Source organism: Rhinatrema bivittatum, chromosome 5, assembly GCF_901001135.1.
Source record: "Rhinatrema bivittatum chromosome 5, aRhiBiv1.1, whole genome shotgun sequence".
In the NCBI taxonomy this organism is placed as follows: domain Eukaryota; kingdom Metazoa; phylum Chordata; class Amphibia; order Gymnophiona; family Rhinatrematidae; genus Rhinatrema; species Rhinatrema bivittatum.
This window is the reverse complement of record NC_042619.1, coordinates 265,772,642-265,795,191: the sequence shown is the minus strand read 5'-3', so window position 1 is coordinate 265,795,191 and position 22,550 is coordinate 265,772,642. Positions and strand designations below refer to the sequence as shown.

General features: G+C 44.7%; 1 protein-coding gene across 4 annotated transcripts in view; it reads left to right on the top strand.

Moving 5' to 3' along the window:
* LOC115092720 (disintegrin and metalloproteinase domain-containing protein 9-like) overlaps window positions 1-22,550 on the top strand; it is a 978,865-nt gene that overhangs the window by 32,217 nt on the left and 924,098 nt on the right. For all 4 annotated transcript variants that reach the window (XM_029603963.1, XM_029603962.1, XM_029603965.1 and 1 more), the window contains exon 2: window positions 12,174-12,253. In XM_029603963.1, the coding sequence (XP_029459823.1) occupies window positions 12,174-12,253 (80 nt within the window). The remainder of the gene's footprint in view (window positions 1-12,173; window positions 12,254-22,550) is intronic.

Sequence of the window (22,550 nt, the reverse complement as noted above, 5' to 3'; positions counted from 1 at the left end):
TCATCCACACATGCATCGAGACCCCCACTGAAAAATAGGTCGCCCCAGTCAACATCAACGCAACCTCTGACTGAGCATCCTTCGACGCATGCAGTGCAGACCCGGGCCCCCGCTTTGCAACGGGCATCAAAAAATTCTACATGAAAGGCTCTAGTTTGCCAATTCTACAGCCACAAGAACCATTAGGACTGGAAGAACATGCTCCACCCTCGGGCACGGGCTGTTAATTTTTTCTCTTGCAGTATTTAATCTCCCTCAATCTTCTTCAATCATTTATATACTTAGGTTCCATGTTGCTGCACATTCTTCAAAAACCCTTAACTTTAATGACGCGATGAATCTTTATTTTCCTCTCCCAACCTCCTTTCAAAGGCAAGATTTACCAAAATTCCAGTATTTCCTATAACATATTTATCAACCTCATCCAGTCCCTTTCCACCAACCGGATGCTACGCCATAAGCTGCCACTTCTTCCGTTGCCTCAAGTGCACATGTTACTCATTTATATACCTCTATACGTTCCACTTCCTTTAACTTTCAAAAATATATCTTTATTATTTCTTCCCCACTGTTTTACACTCTGCGCGGCGTTGTTGAGGTCGTAGCAGCGGGGAAGGAACTGCAGAAAAAAGAATGTAAAACAGTGTGCTTGAGTCAGAAGATGATTGGGTGGCAGTTTCATCCTATTCCCCCTCATCTTCCTCATCAGTTCAGGTCTTCTCAGACCTTTCTTCTGTTTCCAGAAGGAAATGCACCTCGCCGCAATTACAGGAAGCATTAGCAAAGCTTCAACGAATTCGTGAGGATGTGGGGACACATAAACATCGCCCTAGAGCCCCAGACTCTGATATACCACTAGCGGTGGCTCCATACCGCCCTCAGTGACCCACATCACAACCCAGTCAGTCTCAGATACCTGATGTGGCACAACAAGCCATTACCCAGTTAGTGACAGCTTTCTCTGGTTTCTTTGCCTCTCTGCAGTTAGGCTACACTCATCCACAACCTGTTCCAGCCAGCCCTTATGGGATAACTCCACAATCGCCAGATCCTTCACTGGACAGGTCAATAGTGATACCACAGCCTACACCAACAAAAGTATCTTCGCCGATATCACATCACTCACCGGAGCATACGCTTCACACTCCTATGCCCAGAAACTCTCCTCAATTATCTAGTCAACCAGACTCCTCACCATCGTCTCCAGGCTCCTTCACGGGGTATCCTTCTGACCCACAGAGAGTCCACAGGAACCTTATTCTCCACCGGAGGTTTAGAGGTAAGCAGTTGCCTGCTATGGATTCAAGATACCTCGGTGGCTTCTTCAAAGAGGCTAACTAATTTATCTTCCCTTCAAGACTCTGGTTCCCCAATAGGATCTCAACTTAACACAGTCATGGTGCTCCCTTTGAGCCTTTGAAGCACATGTTCTTGAAGGATCTATCACGGTTTTGCCTGTTGTACAGGCTCTCCGTGCCCTGGTTCAGCCTGTTGTGCAGCCTTCCCTCCACCAGAATTCCTCGGCGAGCCCACCTCCAGCCCTGCCAAGCTCCCACTTGCTGCTCATACCACACCCAAATATCAGCCCCATTTAACCCTGCTTTGACAGTACCTCAGTGCCTCTTCATGGAGTCACCCTTGGCTCACTGACCTGGCTGCTCTTACCTTGCTCCATGCCTTGTGGCCTCCAGGCTTTCTCATACCTTGTCTTGAGGCCTATCTAGGCCTTACCTTGCCTTGTAGTCTCTGGGCCTGCTCTTACCTTAAACTAGGTATGTGCAAACTTGGGGGGGGGGGGGAGAGGTAGTGCTCCCCAGTAGTGAATGTCATACCACGGGGGAAGGTGCATGCGGCCGCCAGTGGAGCTCACTGGCGGCTGAAAAACAGAGAGCCATGCAGTCATCAGTGGACCTCATCCCACCGGCGGTTGAGCAGAGGACACACCATCTGTGCAGGCCTGTGGTATTAGAACTCATGAAAATAGCACTTTCTCTATGCTGATTCTCGCGATGCAACGAGATCAGCAATAGAGGAAGTGCTAGTCCTGTCAATTTATATCGTAGGGCTTGCACAGAGGAAGAGGCAGCAGAATAGGCTTCAATGCCAAAAGCAGCAACAAGTGATCGGCTCCTCCCCAGGAGCCACATGGCAGCAGTAACAACAACAGCAGGAATGAGCAAGGCTGCCAGCAAAACAAAGAGAGGGGGCCTGCCTTCAATATATGTATATGAGTGGGAGCTTGTCTGTCTGTGTGTGAGAGAATGGGTGCCTACCTGGGGTTCTGTGTGTGTGTATGTGAGAGAGAGAGAATGTCTGTGTGTGAGAATGTGTGCCTGCCTGGGGGTCTGTCTGTGTGTGTGAGAATGAATGGGTGTCCGCTTGGGGTCTGTGTAGGTTAGAGCCTGTGTTTGTATAAGGGAATCTAGGAGAGTAAGCTTTTGTATGCACGGGGGAGGGAGAGGAACTTTGAGCCTGTGTATGAGAGTGTGTGGGTATGTATGAGAGCATGTGTGTATGTGTGAGAGAGAATGAACATGTGAGTGCGATTGTGAGCGAGAGAGGATAAAGTTTGGGTGTCCTCTTAGCTCCCTAATCCTCGACCATCTCAGGGTAACTGGAATTCAAGTTCCCAGGTAGGAACAGCAGGGACGTTTTTATCATTAGTTTTAATTATTGAGTGTTATTTGATATGTGTGCTATTTTGAAATATTTTATTGGTGCTTGGGAAATTTTTTAAAAATGTATATGAGAACAGAGAAGGGCTACCAAAATGATAAGGGGAATGGAACAGCTCCCCTATGAGGAAAGACTAAAGAGGTTAGGACTTTTCAGCTTGGAGAAGAGATGGCTGAGGGGGGATAGAGATGTTTAAAATCATGAGAGGTCTAGAACGGGTAGATGTGAATCGGTTATTTACTCTTTCGGAGAGTAGAAAGACTAGGGGGCACTCCATGAAGTTAGCATGGGGCACATTTAAAACTAATCGGAGAAAGTTCTTTTTTACTCAACACACAAACTCTGGAATTTGTTGCCAAAGGATGTGGTTAGTGCAGTTAGTGTAGCTGTGTTTAAAAAAGGATTGGATAAGTTCTTGGAGGAGAAGTCCATTACCTGCTATTAAGTTCACTTAGAGAATAGCCACTGCCATTAGCAATGGTAACATGGAATAGGTTCTTATGGCCTGGATTGGCCACTGTTGGAAACAGGATGCTGGGCTTGATGGACCTTGTCTGACCCAGTATTGCATGTTCTTATTTGTCAGTAGTTCTGAATATTATTTTCCCATAGATAAGCAGCATGAATTAGCCATGCTGTCTGGGAAATCCTCCGGGCGGCTAGGTGGCGGAGCTCTCAAAGATCACTGAGCTTTGTCAGTGAGGTGCGTCTGCGCCTATCTTCTCACGCTGCCCCAAGTCTCCTCAGTCCATTTTTTTCCGTGCAACTGACTGCACGTGGAGCTGTTATCCCTCTCTTCAGAGAAAGTTAAAAAAAAAAAAAAATCTGCCATCTTGTCGAAATGCTGCAGCCACCGGGGTTCAAATTTTGCCAGTGTGGCAAAATAATGTCAATAATGGACAGCCACGATTGGTGTTACATTTGCTTGGGCCCGGACCATGAACAACCCGATCTGCGTGGCCGCATGTCCCCCCGGGCCCAGCGGCAGAGGGCTGCCCGGATCGCCCAGTTAAAAGGAGCGGCATTGAGCTCATATGCCAGATCTTCTCCGGTGCCTCCCAGGACCTCCAAGGAGCCCTCCCAGCGTCGATCCTCCTCGGTTGGGCCTCCAGGTGCGCCCGGGCCAGTGCTGAAGCGAGCACATACAACGCCGAAGCACAGCGCCGGCCATGCATCGAAGATGCCAAAGACACCGTCTGTGTCGACGGCGCCGAGGATATCGCCGACACACCGATGGGACACCGACGCAGCTGCGTCGAAGAGCCACCCACATGACACATCATTGGGGCCCATGCATAAACCATCTGCATCGAAGAGCCGTCCGCATGACGCATCACTGGCGCCCAAGCACAAACCACCGAAGTTCAGCAATGTCGACGCATGGTGCATCCAAGCCACATAAGGAGCATTCTTCCGAGGCACAAACGGCCCAGGGAGCCTTCTCCCTTCTGGTGGTGGATTCATGATGTGGGACCTTCTTCAGCAGTCTCACATTGTTCTTCAGCCTCGTCCCTGTGTTCTCAGGCCTTTTCCATGGCCCTTCCCAGCATCGAACGACGTCAAGCTTTCAGGAGCCTTTACACAGCAAGGACGTGCGGCCTCCTGCGGACACCATTCGGCCCAGGGGTCCAGACAGTGACATTCTATTAGCGGCAGTGCCTCCAGGTGGTGCTCCGACACAGCTGAGACTACTTCCTTAGACCAGCTTGGCCTCTCAAGCAATGTCACAAATCTCCCTCCTACTCTCACAGTTTTCTCTCGACGATAGAGCAGCAAGGTCAATATCCGCACGATAGACCCCTGGACACCCCTATGTCAACGCAGGACAGCCCAGTCCAGAGCACTTCTCCTACTGGACAGCCTTCACTGCCGTCTCCTCCTGCGGAAGATTCTCCCCAGCCATCCACTTCTCCAGGCTCCTCCACTGGATACCCCTCAAACCCTGCCGAGTTATCACCCAAGCCCGTCTCTCACTGGAGGACTCTCTATTCCAAGTTCCTGTAAAAGGTGGGGCAATGCCTCAATGTAGAGACTCGAAAAATTCCTGACCCCAGGCAGTAGGTTATGGCGATCCTCACTCTTCGACACACCGGAGCCTATGGCCTTACCTTCCACGCTGTCCTGGACGCTTGTAATGACTAAGGCCTGGGAATCCCCCTTTGTGGGGCAACCAAACCTCACGTAAATGGATTTAAAATTCTGTATGCGCCCAGTCACCTTATTACTCCACGATCCCAACTTCCGCACACCTCTGTAGTGGTGGAATCTGCCATGCAGAGGCCAAAAAGTGCCGGCTCTATTCAAATACTCCTTCTGGCAAGGACTCGACGTATTTGGACGATTTTGGAAAAAGGCGGTCTAATCGCGGCATGCTGAATGCAAAAATTCAACAACATCATTCTATATTATGCAGTATTGGTATGACTCTCCAGTCTCTCAAGCCTATGCTACAGGCTGCGTCTCGGACAACCGTCCTCCTGAGGAGGTCCACGACCTAGAGGAGGGGTTATGGCACCTCCTCCGTACAGTGTATGAAGATTTTGACACTTCAGCGAAGTCCACCGCCAATGATATTGTGGCCCGGCGCTTGGCATGGCTGCATGCAACCGCCATTCGTGAAGACGTCCATGAGAAGTTGGCAGGCCTGCCTTGTCTCCCAGATAACCTCTTTGAGGACAAGTTGAGGGAGACTGTTGCGCAGCTTAAGGAGCAGAAGGTGGCCGTCATGTCCCTAACCTCTCCCTCCAACATGGCTTTGTCAAGATGATTCTTTTCCTACAAAAAACAGTATTACCCGTGTTGCTCGTACCAGCCATATCCATTCTACAGGCCTGCTTCATACCTGCCACGTCGTCCGCAGCCTTCACAGCAGCAGGGACCTCGGCAGCTTCATCTCCTCCCTTGACAGCCTCGCCTGTCTTCGGACCCCAGCACCCCTAAAGCCCCTCAGGGTTTTTAGGACATATGTCCCCATCGCTACCACTGCCTTTGGTGAGAGGCAGACTCTCCCACTTTCTTCCAGCCTGAGCAGTCATTACATCAGACCTTTGGGTTTTACACATCATATGGGACAGATACTTCCTCAGTTTCCATTCTCTCCCAACTCTACCTTACCTGGTTTGCCAGAAACACCCCAATGCACACTTTGGACCCCTGCTGCAGGAGATCAGCCATCTGCTCAAGCAGCGGTGCATTCGGGAGCTGCCCTCCTCGCAGTTCCATCAAGGCTTCTACTCCCAATACTTCCTCATTCCCAAGAAATCAGGTGTACTCCGGCCCATCCTGGACCTCCATTCTGTCAACAGATACCTAATGAGGGAAAAATTCAAGATGACATCCCTCAAATCCATCCTGCCCTTCCTTCGTCCCAAAGATTGGATGTGTTCACTGGACCTGAAGGATGCATATGCACATATACCGATGCATCCTATATCTTGGTGGTACCTATGCTTCACTGTCAATGACCGCCATTTCCAGCACAAGGTTCTCCCATTTGGCCTTCCCTCCGCCCCCAGGGTTTTCACCAAATGCCTAATGGTAGCGGTGGCTCACCTCCGACGACAGGGATCCAGATATTTCCTTACCTGGATGATTGACTGCTGGTGGCCGCCAACCAGTCCACCCTATGAAGCAACCTCCTCCGAACCATATCTTGCCTGGACAACATGGGCCTAATGGTAAACTACGAAATATTGAACCTACAACCCACTCAGGTCTTGCAATTCATCGGGGCTCATATAGACACCATTCAAGACCAAGCCTTCCTTCCGGAGTCCTGGGCACTTGCCCGGACAACACTCACCGGTCGCCTCCAAGCGGCTACCACTGCTCCGGCCCGCCAACTGCTCATCATTCTCGTCACATGGCTGCCTCGGTCTATGTCGTGCCTCACACTCGACTGCATATGCAATGTTTACAGTGGGGCCTGAAATCCCAGTGGAGCCAGTTCTTCATTCCTTTCTCCACTCCTGTCACCTTCACGGCCAGCATGAAAAAGGAGCTGGAGTGGTGGCTGAAGCCATTGGCTCTCATGTCGGGCATTCCTCTCAGACACCCTCTACATCACACGATCCTCACCATGGACGCTTCCAGCAAAGGGTGGGGCGCCCATCTAATCCACCTACAGACTTAGGGACTGTTGTCCACCTGGGAACGGTCTCAACAAATAAACCTCCTGGAGTTCTGTGCTATTTGGAACAATCTTCGGGCCTTCGAGCATACGCTCCGTGGGAAGACTGTCATGTTCCACACCGACAACAGTTGCCATGTTCTACATCAACAAAGAAGGAGGGTCAGGTTCCTGGAGCCTTTGCAGGGAAGCTGTTGGGATCCTGGAATGGGCAGAGAGCAAAGCCATCACCCTTCAGGCCACTTATCTGCCCGGGATCAACAACTCCAGGGCCGACAGACTGAGCAGGATTTTTCACCCCCACGAGTGGGAACTCCATCAGGATGTGGCAGATCAGATATTTGGCACATGGGGTCTTCTCCACATCGATATCTTTGCAACAGAGCAGAACAGGAAAGTCGAAGTCTTTTGCTTGGCGTATCCCAGTTACCACCAACTAGCGCAGTATGCATTCCTCATAAACTGGACGGAGGGTCTACTCTACGCTTTCCCTCCTATACCTCTCATTTCCCGCACAGTCCAAAAGTGCATCAAGGACAACGCGGACCTGATTCTCATCGCTCCAGTGTGGGCCCGGCAACCGTGGTACGCCTACCTAGTTCAGTTATCGGTGGACCAACCAATTCCCCTGGGCAACAGTTTACGCCTCCTCACCCAAGAATGAGGCTCCCTGCTTCATTCGCTTCACTCAGCTCTGAATCTCACTGCGTGGAGATTGAAAGGCTGGTATTCCACCACCTGATCCTTTCTCCTCAGCTTCAGGATATTCTGATCTCATCCAGGAAACTCTCTACAAGATTCAACTATCAGCAGAAATGGGCATGCTATGCCTCCTGGTGCTTGGACAATGGCACAGACCCGCTCACCTGTCTGCCGGAGCGCCTTCTGGACTACCTCCATCTGCTCTATTGGAAGGGGCTGGCCATAGTTTTGGTTCGAGTTCACTTCAGTGCCATAGCCGCTTACCACTCTCCTCACAATGAGGTGCCAATCTCTTGACATCCATTCATCTTCAGATTCATGAAGGGGGTTCTACGTCTCTGGCCCCCAGTACGAAAACCTCCAATCCCATGGGATATAAATGTAGTGCTAGAGCAATTAATGCTACCACCGTTCAAATCGCTGGACACTTGTCATCCCAGGTTCCTCTCCTAGAAGGTGCTCTGCTTGGTCGCCCTCACCTCCGTAAGACGCGTCAGCGAGCTACAAGCCCTATTACACTACCCGCTCTACCTGGAGTTTTATCATGACAAGGTTACGTTACGTATGCATCCCGCCTTCCTCCCAAAAGTGATTTCAGCTTTCCACATCAACCAATCCATCGCCCTCCCAACTTTTTACCCAAAGCTTCATGCCAACGAGGGCGACCGTAGACTTCACACATTGGATTGTAAACAAGCACTCGCTTATTATAAACGTCACACTCATTCTGACCACAGAGCCTCCCAGCTCTTTGTCTCCTTTAATTCAAATGCCCCAGGGCTTCCAGTATCCAAGAGAACACTCTCTTCCTGGATCTCAAACTGTATTCAATTCTGCTATCAAAAACATTTGGAGACCCTGTCCGCCACCCCTAAGGCACACCAGGTTTGTGCTATGGCTGCTTCAATAGCTCATCTCCACAAAGTGCCTCTTCTGGACATTTGCAAGGCAGCCACATGGTCCTCGCTACACACGTTCACATCCCACTACTGTTTAGACAACCAGTCGGGCACTTCTTGAACACCGCGACAACAATACATAAGAACTGTCTGCATGTTGTTCTGCTGTCTTGAGCGCATTACCTCACTTCATCAAGGACACATATTCCGCAATACTTCAGCTGGGGACTCCCAGACAGCATGGCTAATTCATGCTGCTTATCTACGGGAAAAGAGCAAGTTTGCTTACCGTAAACAGTGTTTTCTGTAGATAGATGAATTAGCTATGCTAACCCTCCCGCCTCCCCAGACAGTTCTCTCATTGCATCTTGTCTTGCAATGAGGGATATGGACTGAGGAGTGACACAGGCGCACCTCACTGACAAAGCTCATTGATCTTTGAGAGCTGCACCACGTAGCCACCCGGAGGACGTTCCAGACAGCATGGCTAATTCATCTGCTATCTATGGAAAACACCGTTTATGGTAAGCAAGCTTGCTCTTCTTTCATTAGTATTATTCTCCTATTATAATTGATGCTTTATGTTTTTTGATTTTATTGTTTTATGAGGAATGGTGGTTCTGTTTTTCCATTGTTACAGACCGGTATCAGTTGTGGAGATTCTGGCTTCTTGGAGTTTCCATTTCAGTTTTTGTCTCCATATTGCTGGTTCTAATTTGGGTGCCTTTATTCTGTATTTTGGTAAGGGTCTGTCTCTGCTCTGAGTGTGACCAAGGTGAGAGATTTTGCTAGTGTGTAGTGACTGTGTAGGGATCTGAAACAATATTTCCCCAGTAGATGGTGTACTGGTATTCTGGGACTCCATCAACCGTTCTTTGATTGGAGCATCTTATAGATTAACAAATGGGGTCTATCTTGCCAGAAGCATTGTGCTGTCCGAAATACCCTGCCTGAACTACCAGATTTGCCACTCTGATGTACATCCTGTTCTGACACGAGTTCTGACTCACGTTGTTCTGCCAAAAAATCTACGTCTGGTGATGCTGACTAGCCTTTAGCCTTGTCTTCATCCAAGCCTTCAGCCTTTTCCTTGTCTTAGCCTTTAGCCTTGAATGATTCTTTACTTTAGTCCCAAAACTAAAGAATCTTCGGATTCTGTGTTTGGACCTCTGAGCCCCCAGTAGATCTAGGTGTCATAGTGGATAACACATTGAAATCGTCGGTACAGTGTGCTGCGGCAGTCAAAAAAGCAAACAGAATGTTGGGAATTATTAGAAAGGGAATGGTGAATAAAACGGAAAATGTCATAATGCCTCTGTATCGCTCCATGGTGAGACCGCACCTTGAATACTGTGTACAATTCTGGTCGTCGCATCTCAAAAAAGATATAATTGCGATGGAGAAGGTACAGAGAAGGGCTACCAAAATGATAAGGAGAATGGAACAGCTCCCCTATGAGGAAAGACTAAAGAGGTTAGGACTTTTCAGCTTGGAGAAGAGACGACTGAGGGGGGATATGATAGAGGTGTTTAAAATCATGAGAGGTCTAGAACGGGTAGATGTGAATCAGTTATTTACTCTTTCGGATAGTAGAAAGACTAGGGGGCACTCCATGAAGTTAGCATGGGGCACATTTAAAACTAATCGGAAAAAGTTCTTTTTTACTCAACGCACAATTAAACTCTGGAATTTGTTGCCAGAGGATGTGGTTAGTGCAGTTAGTATAGCTATGTTTAAAAAGGGATTGGATAAGTTCTTGGAGGAGAAGTCCATTACCTGCTATTAAGTTCACTTAGAGAATAGCCACTGCCATTAGCAATGGTAACATGGAATAGACTTAGTTTTTGGGTACTTGCCAGGTTCTTATGGCCTGGATTGGCCACTGTTGGAAACAGGATGCTGGGCTTGATGGACCCTTGGTCTGACCCAGTATGGCATTTTCTTATGTTCTTATGTTCTTAAAGAAGTACCTTCATCTCCTCAGAAGCTGAAAAGAGGAGGCTTGAGGAGAAGGCTTAGAGGAAGGATACTGTTACGTTTACTGCTCATGGGACAGACCCGCAAGCAGCTTCACTCATCCCAATGCCCCAACTGCCATCTTCGTGGCATGGAAATGCTACCAACTCACAGCTGATGCCGTTGCTCCTGCTCAGCGCCCCCCTAGGTACGCACACACGCGACTGTACTTCTCTTAAAGGGCACATGATGGGAAAATCCTGCAGCACCCTGGGATGATGTCATTGCTGATTGCCCTATAAAAGGGCTCTTCTGACTCTTCAGCCTTGCCTCAGCAAGGTCTCCTGGTTCCTATTTCATCTTAGTTCCAGCCTTGCTCAAGCCTTCAGCCTGTTCCAGTCTTCAGCTCTGCTTCAGTCTTCAGCATGGTCCAAGCTTCAGCCTTCCACTCCGCTACAGCCTTCAGTTCTGCATCAACCTTCTGCCTCGCACTATGCACTGTCAGAGCCTTACCCTAGCCAAGACTCACTTACCTACCATCGGCACAAACCTTAGGGCCCTGCCCATGAGGTTGAGTCAATTGTGCCACAGCAAGAGGAGCTCATGGTCTTGTCGTTCGCAACAGTATTCTTGGCGGAGGCCATCTCTTTCCATCCAGTGCTGTCCTTGCCTAAGGTCATTTTGCATTTTTTCTGAACTAATTTCTCTTCTGGCCTTTGCAAAGGAGGAATGTTTTGGAAAGGATAGGTCCCTACTCTCTTAAATGTTTGACAACTTCACAGATATCAAAGTGACTAATTCCTTCTGGAGGACAGATAGACTGTATTGTATGGAGGTCCTCAGAAGGAGAATGCAGCCTCAGAATCATCTTTGGCTCAGTGGATCAAGGAGGCAATCTCTTCAGCTTACTTACTGAAGGACCTAATGGTTTCAGAGTCTATTCTTGCTCATTTTATGAGGGTGCAGGTTTTCTCATGGGTCGGGTCAATTGTAGTTATTCTGGAGAATAATTGCAAGGCAGCGACTTTGTTGTCTTTGTATTCCTTCACTAATTATGCACATCCAAATAAAATGCAGCTTTGGGGTAGGCATTCTCAGCCCTCAGGCAGCACTATCTTCTTCCTACCCACATAAGAAAGAGTTTGGGTACTTCCAATATGTCCGGACTGGTCTAGCAGGATGATAAGGAAGGTGAAATTTAGTCTTACCTGTTTAATATCCTTTCCTTGGATCCTGCTAGACCAATCTAGGACTCGCCTGGGGAGTAATCAATATCTGCATTTTATGTTTGCTTGTACTTGAATGAAAGTTTACATGTTTTTTTCTGAAGAGTCAACAATATTCCTCCACATCTTAGGATGGACCAAGACTTATCTCAGTCTGTTTTTTATTTTTCCAAGCTCCTTTTTCTTTTTGTCCACCTTGTGCAGAAGGGGTTTTTCTCATTGGAGGGTATTTTTATTCTGCTGTTAAGGCTAGAATTATGTTAGCTTTTTAAAGAGAGTTGTCTACTCCATTGCATTGTCATAAATTTACTGGCTGATGATGATTCTGTACCATCTCTAATACCAGTGATGATGTCACTTGAAAAAACTGCTCTCTGTCTTTATCTGCTGGCAGAATGCCATAAACTCACACATCTGGACTAGTCTACCTGAATTCAAGGAAAGAATAATAACAGGTAACACTAAATTTCACCTTATCTGTTATTGATGAGAGATAATTTTCTCAGACATTCACTTTATAGTTTATCAAAAATTACTATATAAGTGTAACAAACATAACTGTGTTATTACCCTATCTTTTTCTAGTCTGGGATCAGACAGACTCATCTTTTTATGACGTTATAATTCCAAAACAACTAGAAGTTGACAAAGACAATGGCTACAAGGTAATTTTGTATATTAGAAATTAAGGAGGTAGTTTTCAAAAGGATTTACAAACTTAAATTGATTTTTGAAAATTATTGCTACTTTTATGTGCATAAACCCTTTTAAAAATCACTACATAGGGCTGAATTGTCAAAAGATTTTACATGTGTAAATGCACTTTTAAAAATTGCTATGAGATATGCTACTTTTATGTACGTAATTCCTTTGAAAATTACCTCCTAAACCTTTAAGTAGTGGAGCTAGTGTTGCCTACTTTTATATTCTCCATATGTAACACAGTACTGTAGTTATTTATGATAGTCCTGAGCGAACTTTGGATTGCTGAATATGAATCTGAGATAGGCATAAAATTAATATATTGAGTACAGCTTCATGCGGATCATTCTTTTGGGGTAAATAATTTAGACATAATTATGTTGCAATAGCTCTATGTGAAATAAAATATTAATTTAGAAACATTTGATATTCCACTTTTGCCTAAGGCCCAAGGTGGATTACATAAATTAAGGCATTGAGTACATAAGTAATGGATACATTCAGATATGAGATAGATTGAAAGTAAATAGATCGGAAGTGGGGTACATTAGTATGGAAGTATGTGCGTTGAGTATAAATTATATATATTTAGTTAAGTAAATTAAAAACCTGTTAGATGTAATCTAGAAGTAGGTGATTCTTGTGGGATTCTCGGTCAGGAAGATTTCCAGTGGGTAGGTACTAGAAGATGAATCTCTACTGCATAGTTTAAGGGAAATACTTGTCTAAACAGCCAAGCTTTGAATTATTTTCCAGAAGGTAAGGTACCAAGTTTCCAGGTAAAGTGCTAGAGTTACCTTATTCCATATTTTAGGGGCTGAGCAGATGAATATGTTAAATCTTGTGCATGTCGTTCTAGTTGGAGCCAGTGGAGGGGAAGATAGAAGTGCCTAGTAGGATAGAAGTTCTCTCATCAGGGTTTAGGAGAACAGAAATTAGGAAAAATATTCAGGAGCCATTTGATTCACATATTTGAAGGCAAAGCAAAGTATTTTAATTATTTATATTCAACTGGGAGCCAGTGTAGGTAATGCAAAATTGGCATAACATGGTCAGTGGATTTGGCCCCTACCAAAAGTCTAGCTATCTTCTGCAAAGTTGGAGGTATTTGGGGTTGTATTGTGCGAAGTCATGGAATAGAGCATTACAGTACTTGATATGGTTGGTAATCAGTGAGTATATGTCAGTAGCTCGAGTGTGTTTCTTGAAGAGTAACGTAGTTGACAGATCTGGTGTATATGCATATATGTATGTATATGCGGTCTTTACCGCTGATGAGATATTTCTACTGTGAGATGCTGGTAATGTTGTATCCCAGACTCCATAAAGAGACTTTAAGTTATAAGGGGGTTTCTAACAAGGGTATATTTAAATTATTTATTTATTTAAATTCTTTTACTATACCGATACTCAAGACGCGGTCTTATCGTACCGGTTTACAATAGAACAGGGGAAACCAATTAACAACTATATAGAAGGTAAAAAGTTACATCAAACAGGGAGCGAAAAAACTTGGGAGCAGGATGACAGGAAAGAAATTTTAAAATGATATCAACTGGAGAGTGCTAATATAGTCATAGAAAAACCATGAAAACCAAAGACAGCGATACAAAATCAGCTAGATTAAGCTCTGCTGTGGGTTAATCTTAGGTAATTATTCACAATTATTCATAAATCTTGTGGACGGGGGAAGCATGGAGGGGTAAGCAGGGGGGGAGGTGGGAGGGCAGGGATGGGGGAGGGGGAGTAGGGAGGCAGTCAGGGGTGAGAGACAGTGTGTTTGATAAAAATGTTCCTTCAACCGTAAGCTTGAGTGAACAGCCAGGTTTTCAGCTTCTTTCTGAAGGAGAGATGGCATTGTTCCTGGCGTATATCTGGGGGAAGCGAATTCCAATGGAGCGGACCCGCTGTCGAAAGTGCTCGCTTATGAATGGAGTTGTGGACTGAGGATTTGTTAGGGAGGGCCTTGAGAGAACCTTTGTAGGTGGATCTGATCGGTCTAGCGGAAGTATGTAGTTCGAGAGGGATAGAGAGTTGGAGTGTGGATAGCTGGTATACAGATTTGTGGATGATGGTGAGAGTCTTGAATAGTATTCTATAATGGATGGGTAGCCAATGAAGGGTTTTTAGGATAGGTGTGATGTGGTCCTTACGACGTGTGTTTGTAAGGATCCTGGCCGCTGCGTTTTGCAGCATCTGTAGTGGTTTAGTAGAGGAGGCGGGAAGACCGAGTAGTAGAGCGTTGCAGTAGTCAATCTTTGAAAACAGTATGGCTTGCAGCACTGAACGGAAATCTTGGAAGTGTAAGAGCGGTCTTAGCTTCTTCAGGACCTGTAGCTTGAAGAAGCCTTCTTTAGTTGTAGCGTTAATGAACTTTTTGAAATTCATTCTAGAGTCGAGGGTGGCCCCAAGGTCTCTAACCTGGCTAGCTAGCGGAATAATTGTATTATTGGTGGAGGGGTTGTCATCGTTAGGGGAGATAATCAGGAGTTCTGTTTTGGAGGTATTAAGGACCAGGTTGAGACTCGAGAGAAGAAGGTTGATGGAATGTAGGCAGCTGTTCCAGAAATTTAGAGTAGATGAGATGGAGTCCGAGATGGGGATTATGATTTGCACATCGTCCGCGTAAATAAAGTGGGTAAGGTTGAGGCTGTTTAGAAGCTGGCATAGAGGGAGTAGATATATATTGAACAGGGTAGGGGAAAGTGAAGAACCCTGTGGTACTCCTTGTTTTGAAGGTATGGGGTGGGATTCTTTGTCGTTAATTTTAACTTTGTAGTGCCTGTTGTTTAGAAAAGATTTGAACCAGAGCAGTGCAGAGCCAGAGATGCCTATTTCCTTTAGACGGTTGATGAGGATAGAATGGTTAACCGTGTCGAATGCCGCGGAGATGTCGAGTAGGGCTAGCAGGTATGATTGTCCGTTAAAGAGAGAAGAAGGGATTCTGTGTTGAGGCGTTTTCTGAAACCGAATTGAGAAGGGTAGAGAATGTTGTGAGAGTCAAGATAGTCTGTGAGTCGGATGTTGACCAGCTTTTCCATTAGCTTGGCTATAAAAGGTAGGTTTGCTATGGGGCGGAAATTTACCGGGTTGGCTGGGTCCAGATTGGGTTTTTTTAGTAGGGGTTTCAGGGAAGCAATTTTTAGCGAGTCTGGGACGGATCCTTGATTGAGGGAGCAATTTATAATGTCGGCCAGAGGTTTCACAATGGTATTAGGAATGGTGAGAAGTAGTTTGGTCGGTATTTGGTCCAATGGGTGTGAAGAAGGTTTCATTTTCTTGATGATTGATTCGATTTCCAGGGCTGATGTAGGTTCAAGAGATTCTAGTGACTGTTCGTGGATGGGTGTTGAATGATTTTGGCTTGGTGGGAGCGAGGGAGTAGATGAAGTGTTGGATGTGGCCAGCGGGGCAAGAAGATTTTTGATTTTGTTGTCAAAGAAGATTGCCAATTCCGTAGATTTGCATTGGGCTTCTTCTTCTGGGAAGGTAGGGGTTATAGGGGTGGTAAGGGCTGCAACGTATGAGAACAGAGTTTTCGGGTCATAGAGGAAGCCGTGTATTTTTTTGGCGTAGAAATCTCGTTTAGTGTGAGTGATGGATGTCCTATATAGTTAATAGAGAATCCCCGTCTTGGCTTAACCAGAGGAGTTTGGATTTAGAGGGGTTTAATTTGAGTTTGTGTTTGTTAAGCCATAGGGTCACTGCTGAGAGATAGAGATTGAGATTAGCAATGGCTGCAGATTGGTAAGTCTTTATTTTGACACAGAGCTCGATGTCATCAGCAGATAGGTGAGATTTGATGTTGAAAAATTGGATGAGATTGCAGATTGAAAATATTAAGAGGATATGGGAAGTATCGAACCCTGAGGCACTCCTCAGGTGAGATCCCTAGGTGTGGATGTTTTGTTGACCCATGAGATGAACTGTGATTGGTCAGTCAGGAAAGATTTGAATCATTCAAGAGCAGAGCCCTCAATACCATTCTCTCAAGTGTTGTAGCAGGAGTAAATGGTCAACAGTGTCATATACAGTAGAAAGATCTCGTAGAACTAGTATGGAGTCACTACCTTGATCTTCATGTAGTTGGATGTTATTGGTTAAAGCTAACAAAATAGGCTCTGTTCTGTGGCCTTTTCTGAAGCCAGACAGGTAAGGATGGAGATACTGCTTTTATTAGTGTACATGCCCATAACAATGACTGGAATGAATGAATTTAAATGCTTTATAAAATTGACCCACCACACCATGTTTATCAATGCCATTTTCATTGAATCTGTTGTCTGTTCTTTTAGCCTGTCTTTTACTGTCACTGCAAATGTTTTGCCTTCCCATGTCATTTCTTTTTTGCTTATTTTTTGCTTATTTGTTTTCTTTTATTTATTTATTTATTTGTTTATTTTATTTATTTATTTAACACTTTTCTATACCGACCTTCATGAAAAAATTCACATCAAATCGGCTTACATATAACAGGGGGATAACATTGATCAACCATTTAACAAGAAGCGAAAGTTACATATAACAAGGAGGTAGAACTTGGTGTGGCTAGGGTAGCCTGAGGTAAAGGACAGAATATCTGAATAAATTAAACAAAGGCATAAATATAACGTTTAAGCTAGGCGAGGCACCTAGTCAGGAAAGTGGAGTCTTGTCTGGTCGGGTATTGAAGGTTTTGAGAGTTAAGGGAAGGCTTGGAGGAAAAGCCAGGTCTTAAGTTTTTTCCGAAAGGTTAGAGGGCAGTGTAATGGTTTGATGGAAGAGGTGGATAGCCCAAGGAGGAGAGCGTTGCAGTAATCAGTTTTGGAGAAGAGCATGGCTTGAAGGACAGTTCTAAAATCCTGGAAGTGGAGGAGTGGTTTGAGCCTTTTCATAACTTGTAGTTTGTAAAAATAATCCTTGGTAGTATTGTTGATGGATTTCTTAAGATTCAGATGGTTATCGAGGATTATTCCTAGGTCCCTTACTGCGTGATCTGGGTGTTGGGAGATGTCGGATGGGCTAGGACCGTGTGGTCGGAGGAGATGAGAAGGAGTTCTGTCTTGGCCGCATTGAGGACTAGGTTCAAGCTGGTGAGGAGGTGGTTAATAGATTGGAGGCAGTTTTCCCAGTGGTTGAGTGTTTTTGGAAGGGATTCTGTAATGGGGATCAGAATCTGTACATCGTCTGCATAGAGGTAGTGTATTAACTTTAGGTTTGTGAGCAGTTGACAGAGGGGTAGGAGGTATATATTGAAGAGGGTTGGTGACAGGGAGGAGCCTTGGGGTACACCTAAAGTTGATTTGATGTCTGGAGATTCTTTATTATTAATTTTTACTTTGAAGCTTCTGTTGCTGAGGAAGGAGTTGAACCATCTGTAGGCAAATCCTGATAAACCGATGTCGGAAAGGCAATTTAGTAAGATGGCGTGATTCACGGTGTCGAAGGCGGCGGAGATGTCTAGAAGGACTAGGAGGAAAGAGTGTCCTTTGTCAAGGCCCATGAGGATGTGGTCTGAGAGGGAGATAAGGAGGGTTTCTGCCTGAAAGATTTACGAAAGCCATATTGGGAAGGATAGAGGATTTGATGCTCTTCCAAGTAATCTGTGAGTTGAGTATTTACCAATTTCTCCATGATTTTAGCAAGAAAAGGGAGGTTAGAGATGGGGCGGAAATTGGCAGGTTCTTTTGTGTCCAGATTGGGTTTTTTAGGAGAGGTTTGAGAGAAGCAGTTTTTAGCCTGTCAGGGTAGGTTCCTTGGGAAAGTGAGTAGTTTATGATGTTGGCCAGAGGTCTTGAGATAGCGTTCGGGATGAGAAACAGAAGTTTTGTTGGGATGTGGTCTGATGGGTGGCTGGATGGTTTCAGCCTCTTAAGTATGGACTCAATTTCCAGGGGGGTTGTGGGTTCGAAGGTGGTGAGGTTGGCTCCAGAGACAGGTAGGGTATTGGAGTTAAGGGGGGAGGGGGTTGGGTTGGTGGGGATGCGCACTAGAGTGTCTGCAATTTTTTTCTCTTAATCTTGCAATGCTTTCCTTCTCCATAGACAAGAAGGACTGAATTAGCCATGACATATGGGTGATGTCATCCAACGATGCTGAATGGACCCTTTTCTCTTAGGTCATACAGCTTTCTCTCTTCTAAGCATGTGTGGGAATTCCCATAAGAACATAAGAAAATGCCATACTGGGTCAGACCAAGGGTCCATCAAGCCCAGCATCCTGTTTCCAACAGTGGCCAATCCAGGCCATAAGAACCTGGCAAGTACCCAAAAACTAAGTCTATTCCATGTAACCATTGCTAATGGCAGTGGCTATTCTCTAAGTGAACTTAATAGCAGGTAATGGACTTCTCCTCCAAGAACTTATCCAATCCTTTTTTAAACACAGCTATACTAACTGCACGAACCACATTCTCTGGCAACAAATTCCAGAGTTTAATTGTGCGTTGAGTAAAAAAGAACTTTCTCCGATTAGTTTTAAATGTGCCCCATGCTAACTTCATGGAGTATCCCCTAGTCTTTCTACTATCCGAAAGAGTAAATAACCAATTCACATCTACCCGTTCTAGACCTCTCATGATTTTAAACACCTCTATCATATCCCCCCTCAGTCGTCTCTTTCCAAGCTGAAAAGTCCTAACCTCTTTAGTCTTTCCTCATAGGGGAGTTGTTCCATTCTCCATCGCAATTATATCTTTTTTGAGATGCGGCGACCAGAATTGTACACAGTATTCAAGGTGCGGTCTCACCATGGAGCGATACAGAGGCATTATGACATTTTCCGTTTTATTCACCATTCCTTTTCTAATAATTCCCAACACTCTGTTTGCTTTTTGGACTGCCGCAGCACACTGCACCGACGATTTCAGTGTGTTATCCACTATGACACCTAGATCTCTTTCTTGGGTTGTAGCACCTAATATGGAACCCAACATTGTGTAATTATAGCGTGGGTTATTTTTCCCTATATGCATCACCTTGCACTTATCCACATTAAATTTCATCTGCCATTTGGATGCCCAATTTTCCAGTCTCACAAGGTCTTCCTGCAATTTATCACAATCTGCTTGTGATTTAACTACTCTGAACAATTTTGTGTCATCTGCAAATTTGATTATCTCACTCGTCGTATTTCTTTCCAGATCATTTATAAATATATTGAACAGTAAGGGTCCCAATACAGATCCCTGAGGCACTCCACTGTCCACTCCCTTCCACTGAGAAAATTGCCCATTTAACCTACTCTCTGTTTCCTGTCTTTTAGCCAGTTTGCAATCCACGAAAGGACATCGCCACCTATCCCATGACTTTTTACTTTTCCTAGAAGCCTCTCATGAGGAACTTTGTCAAACGCCTTCTGAAAATCCAAGTATACTATATCTACCGGTTCACCTTTATCCACATGTTTATTAACTCCTTCAAAAAAGTGAAGCAGATTTGTGAGGCAAGACTTGCCCTGGGTAAAGCCATGCTGATTTTGTTCCATTAAACCATGTATTTCTATATGTTCTGTGATTTTGATGTTTAGAACACTTTCCACTATTTTTCCTGGCACTGAAGTCAGGCTAACCGGTCTGTAGTTTCCCGGATCGCCCCTGGAGCCCTTTTTAAATATTGGGGTTACATTTGCTATCCTCCAGTCTTCAGGTACAATGGATGATTTTAATGATAAGTTACAAATTTTTACTACTAGGTCTGAAATTTCATTTTTTAGTTCCTTCAGAACTCTGGAGTGTATACCATCCTGTCCAGGTGATTTACTACTCTTCAGTTTGTCAATCAGGCCTACCACATCTTCTAGGTTCACCGTGATTTGATTCAGTCCATCTGAATCATTACCCATGAAAACCTTCTCCATTACGGGTACCTCCCCAACATCCTCTTCAGTAAACACCGAAGCAAAGAAATCATTTAATCTTTCCGCGATGGCCTTATCTTCTCTAAGTGCCCCTTTAACCCCTCGATCATCTAACGGTCCAACTGACTCCCTCACAGGCTTTCTGCTTCGGATATATTTAAAAAAGTTTTTACTGTGAGTTTTTGCCTCTACAGCCAACTTCTTTTCAAATTCTCTCTTAGCCTGTCTTATCAATGTCTTACATTTAACTTGCCAATGTTTATGCTTTATCCTATTTTCTTCTGTTGGATCCTTCTTCCAATTTTTGAATGAAGATCTTTTGGCTAAAATAGCTTCTTTCACCTCCCCTTTTAACCATGCTGGTAATCGTTTTGCCTTCTTTCCACCTTTCTTAATGTGTGGAATACATCTGGACTGTGCTTCTAGAATGACCACATATTGTACATACTGTAAATAACAGTCATATATTGTTATAATTCTTATACAATTGTATATTTTTGTTACCATTGCTTACTGGGTACTTGACGCCGCTATTCTAGCCTTCTCTCCTAGTTCAGTTCCCTTACGTTTTATGTAACTTTGCATTTCTTTAGTTAAAGGTTTCCCCAGTTCTATGTAAACCGATGTGATATTTACTTGAATGTCGGTATAGAAAAGTTTTAAATAAAATAAATAAATATGATAGAGGTCTTTAAGATCATGAGAGGTCTTGAACGAGTAGATGTGCATCGGTTATTTACACTTTCGAGTAATAGAAGGACTAGGGGACATTCCATGAATTTAGCAAGTAGCACATTTAAGCTTAATCAGAGAAAATTCTTTTTCACTCGACACACAATAAAGCTGTGCAATTTGTTGCCAGAGGATGTGGTTAGTGTAGCTGGGTTCAAAAAAGGTTTGGATAAGTTCTTGGAGGAGAAGTCCATTAACGGCTATTAATCAAGTTTAGTTAGGGAATAGCCACTGCTATTAATTGCATCAGTAGCATGGGATCCTCTTAGTGTTTGGGTAGTTGCCAGGTTCTTGTGGCCTGGTTTGGCCTCTTTTGGAGACAGGATTCTGGGCTTGATGGATCCTTGGTCTGACCCAGCATGGCAATTTCTTATGTTCTTATGTACAGACTTTGTGTTTCTCATGCATTCCCCGCTCCTCGGGTAGTGCCTTCCTTTCTCTCTCTAATAAAGACTATATTCCACAGCTATGTCTAATGTCTGCTGAGGCCTCGTCTCCCGACGGTGAAGCTCACAGGGCTCCTCCCTGTGAGCGGTACCATCTCTCACCTCGGCCCAGGGTCCACATACCTACAAACCCTAACAATTAGATCACCTCACTTGTTCACATTTCTAGATCATTAAGCAGTGGTTGCAGAGCACATCCATGGGACACTCCACTATTCACCTTTTTCCACTGGGAAAATTTACCATTTAGTCCTACTCTCTGTTTTCTGTCTTTTAACCAGTTGGCAATCCACAACAGGACAATGCCCCCTATCCCATGACTTTTTAATTTCCTAAGAAGTCTCTTAGGAGGGACTTTGTCAAATACTTTCTGGAAATCCAGATAAACCCTATCAACTTACTCACTTTTATCAACATGTTTATTTACGCCCCCCAAAAAATGTTTCAACTTTGTAGGCAAGACTTCCATTGGCTAAATCTATTTTGGCTTTGTCCCATTAAACTATGCTTATCTATATATTCAGCAATTTTGTTCTTTATGATTGTTTCTATGATTTTGCCTGGCGCAGATGTCAGATTCACTGGTCTGTAGTTTCCTGGGTCACCCCTTGATCCCTTTTAAAAATTGGTGTTACATTAGCAAACTTCTAGTCTTCAGGTACCGTAGATGATGTTACTGATAGTTTAAAAATTTCCAATAGTAGGTCCTCAATTTCATTTCTTAGTTCTTTCAGCACTCTAGGATGTATACCATCTGGTTCAGGTGATTTGTTACTCTTTAGTTTGTCAATTTGCCCTAGTATATCTTCCAGGTTCACTGAGACTTGTTCCAGTTCTTCTGAATCATCACCTTTGAATATCATATCTGGCATGGTTAGTGCAGTTAGTATAGCTGTGTTTAAAAAAGGATTGGATAAGTTCTTGGAGGAGAAGTCCATTACCTGCTATTATTTGAGTTGACTTAGAAAATAGCCACTGCTATTACTAGCAATGGTAACATGGAATAGACTTAGTTTCTGGGTACTTGCCAGGTTCTTATGGCCTGGATTGGCCACTGTTGGAAACAGGATGCTGGGCTTGATGGACCCTTGGTCTGACCCAGTATGGCATGTTCTTATGTTCTTATGGGTATATCTCTTACATCTTCCTCAGTGAATACCAAAGCAAAGAATTCATTTAGTCTCTCTGCGATGGGTTTGTCATCCCTAAGTGCCTCTTTTACCCCTTGATCAGCTAATGGTCCAAC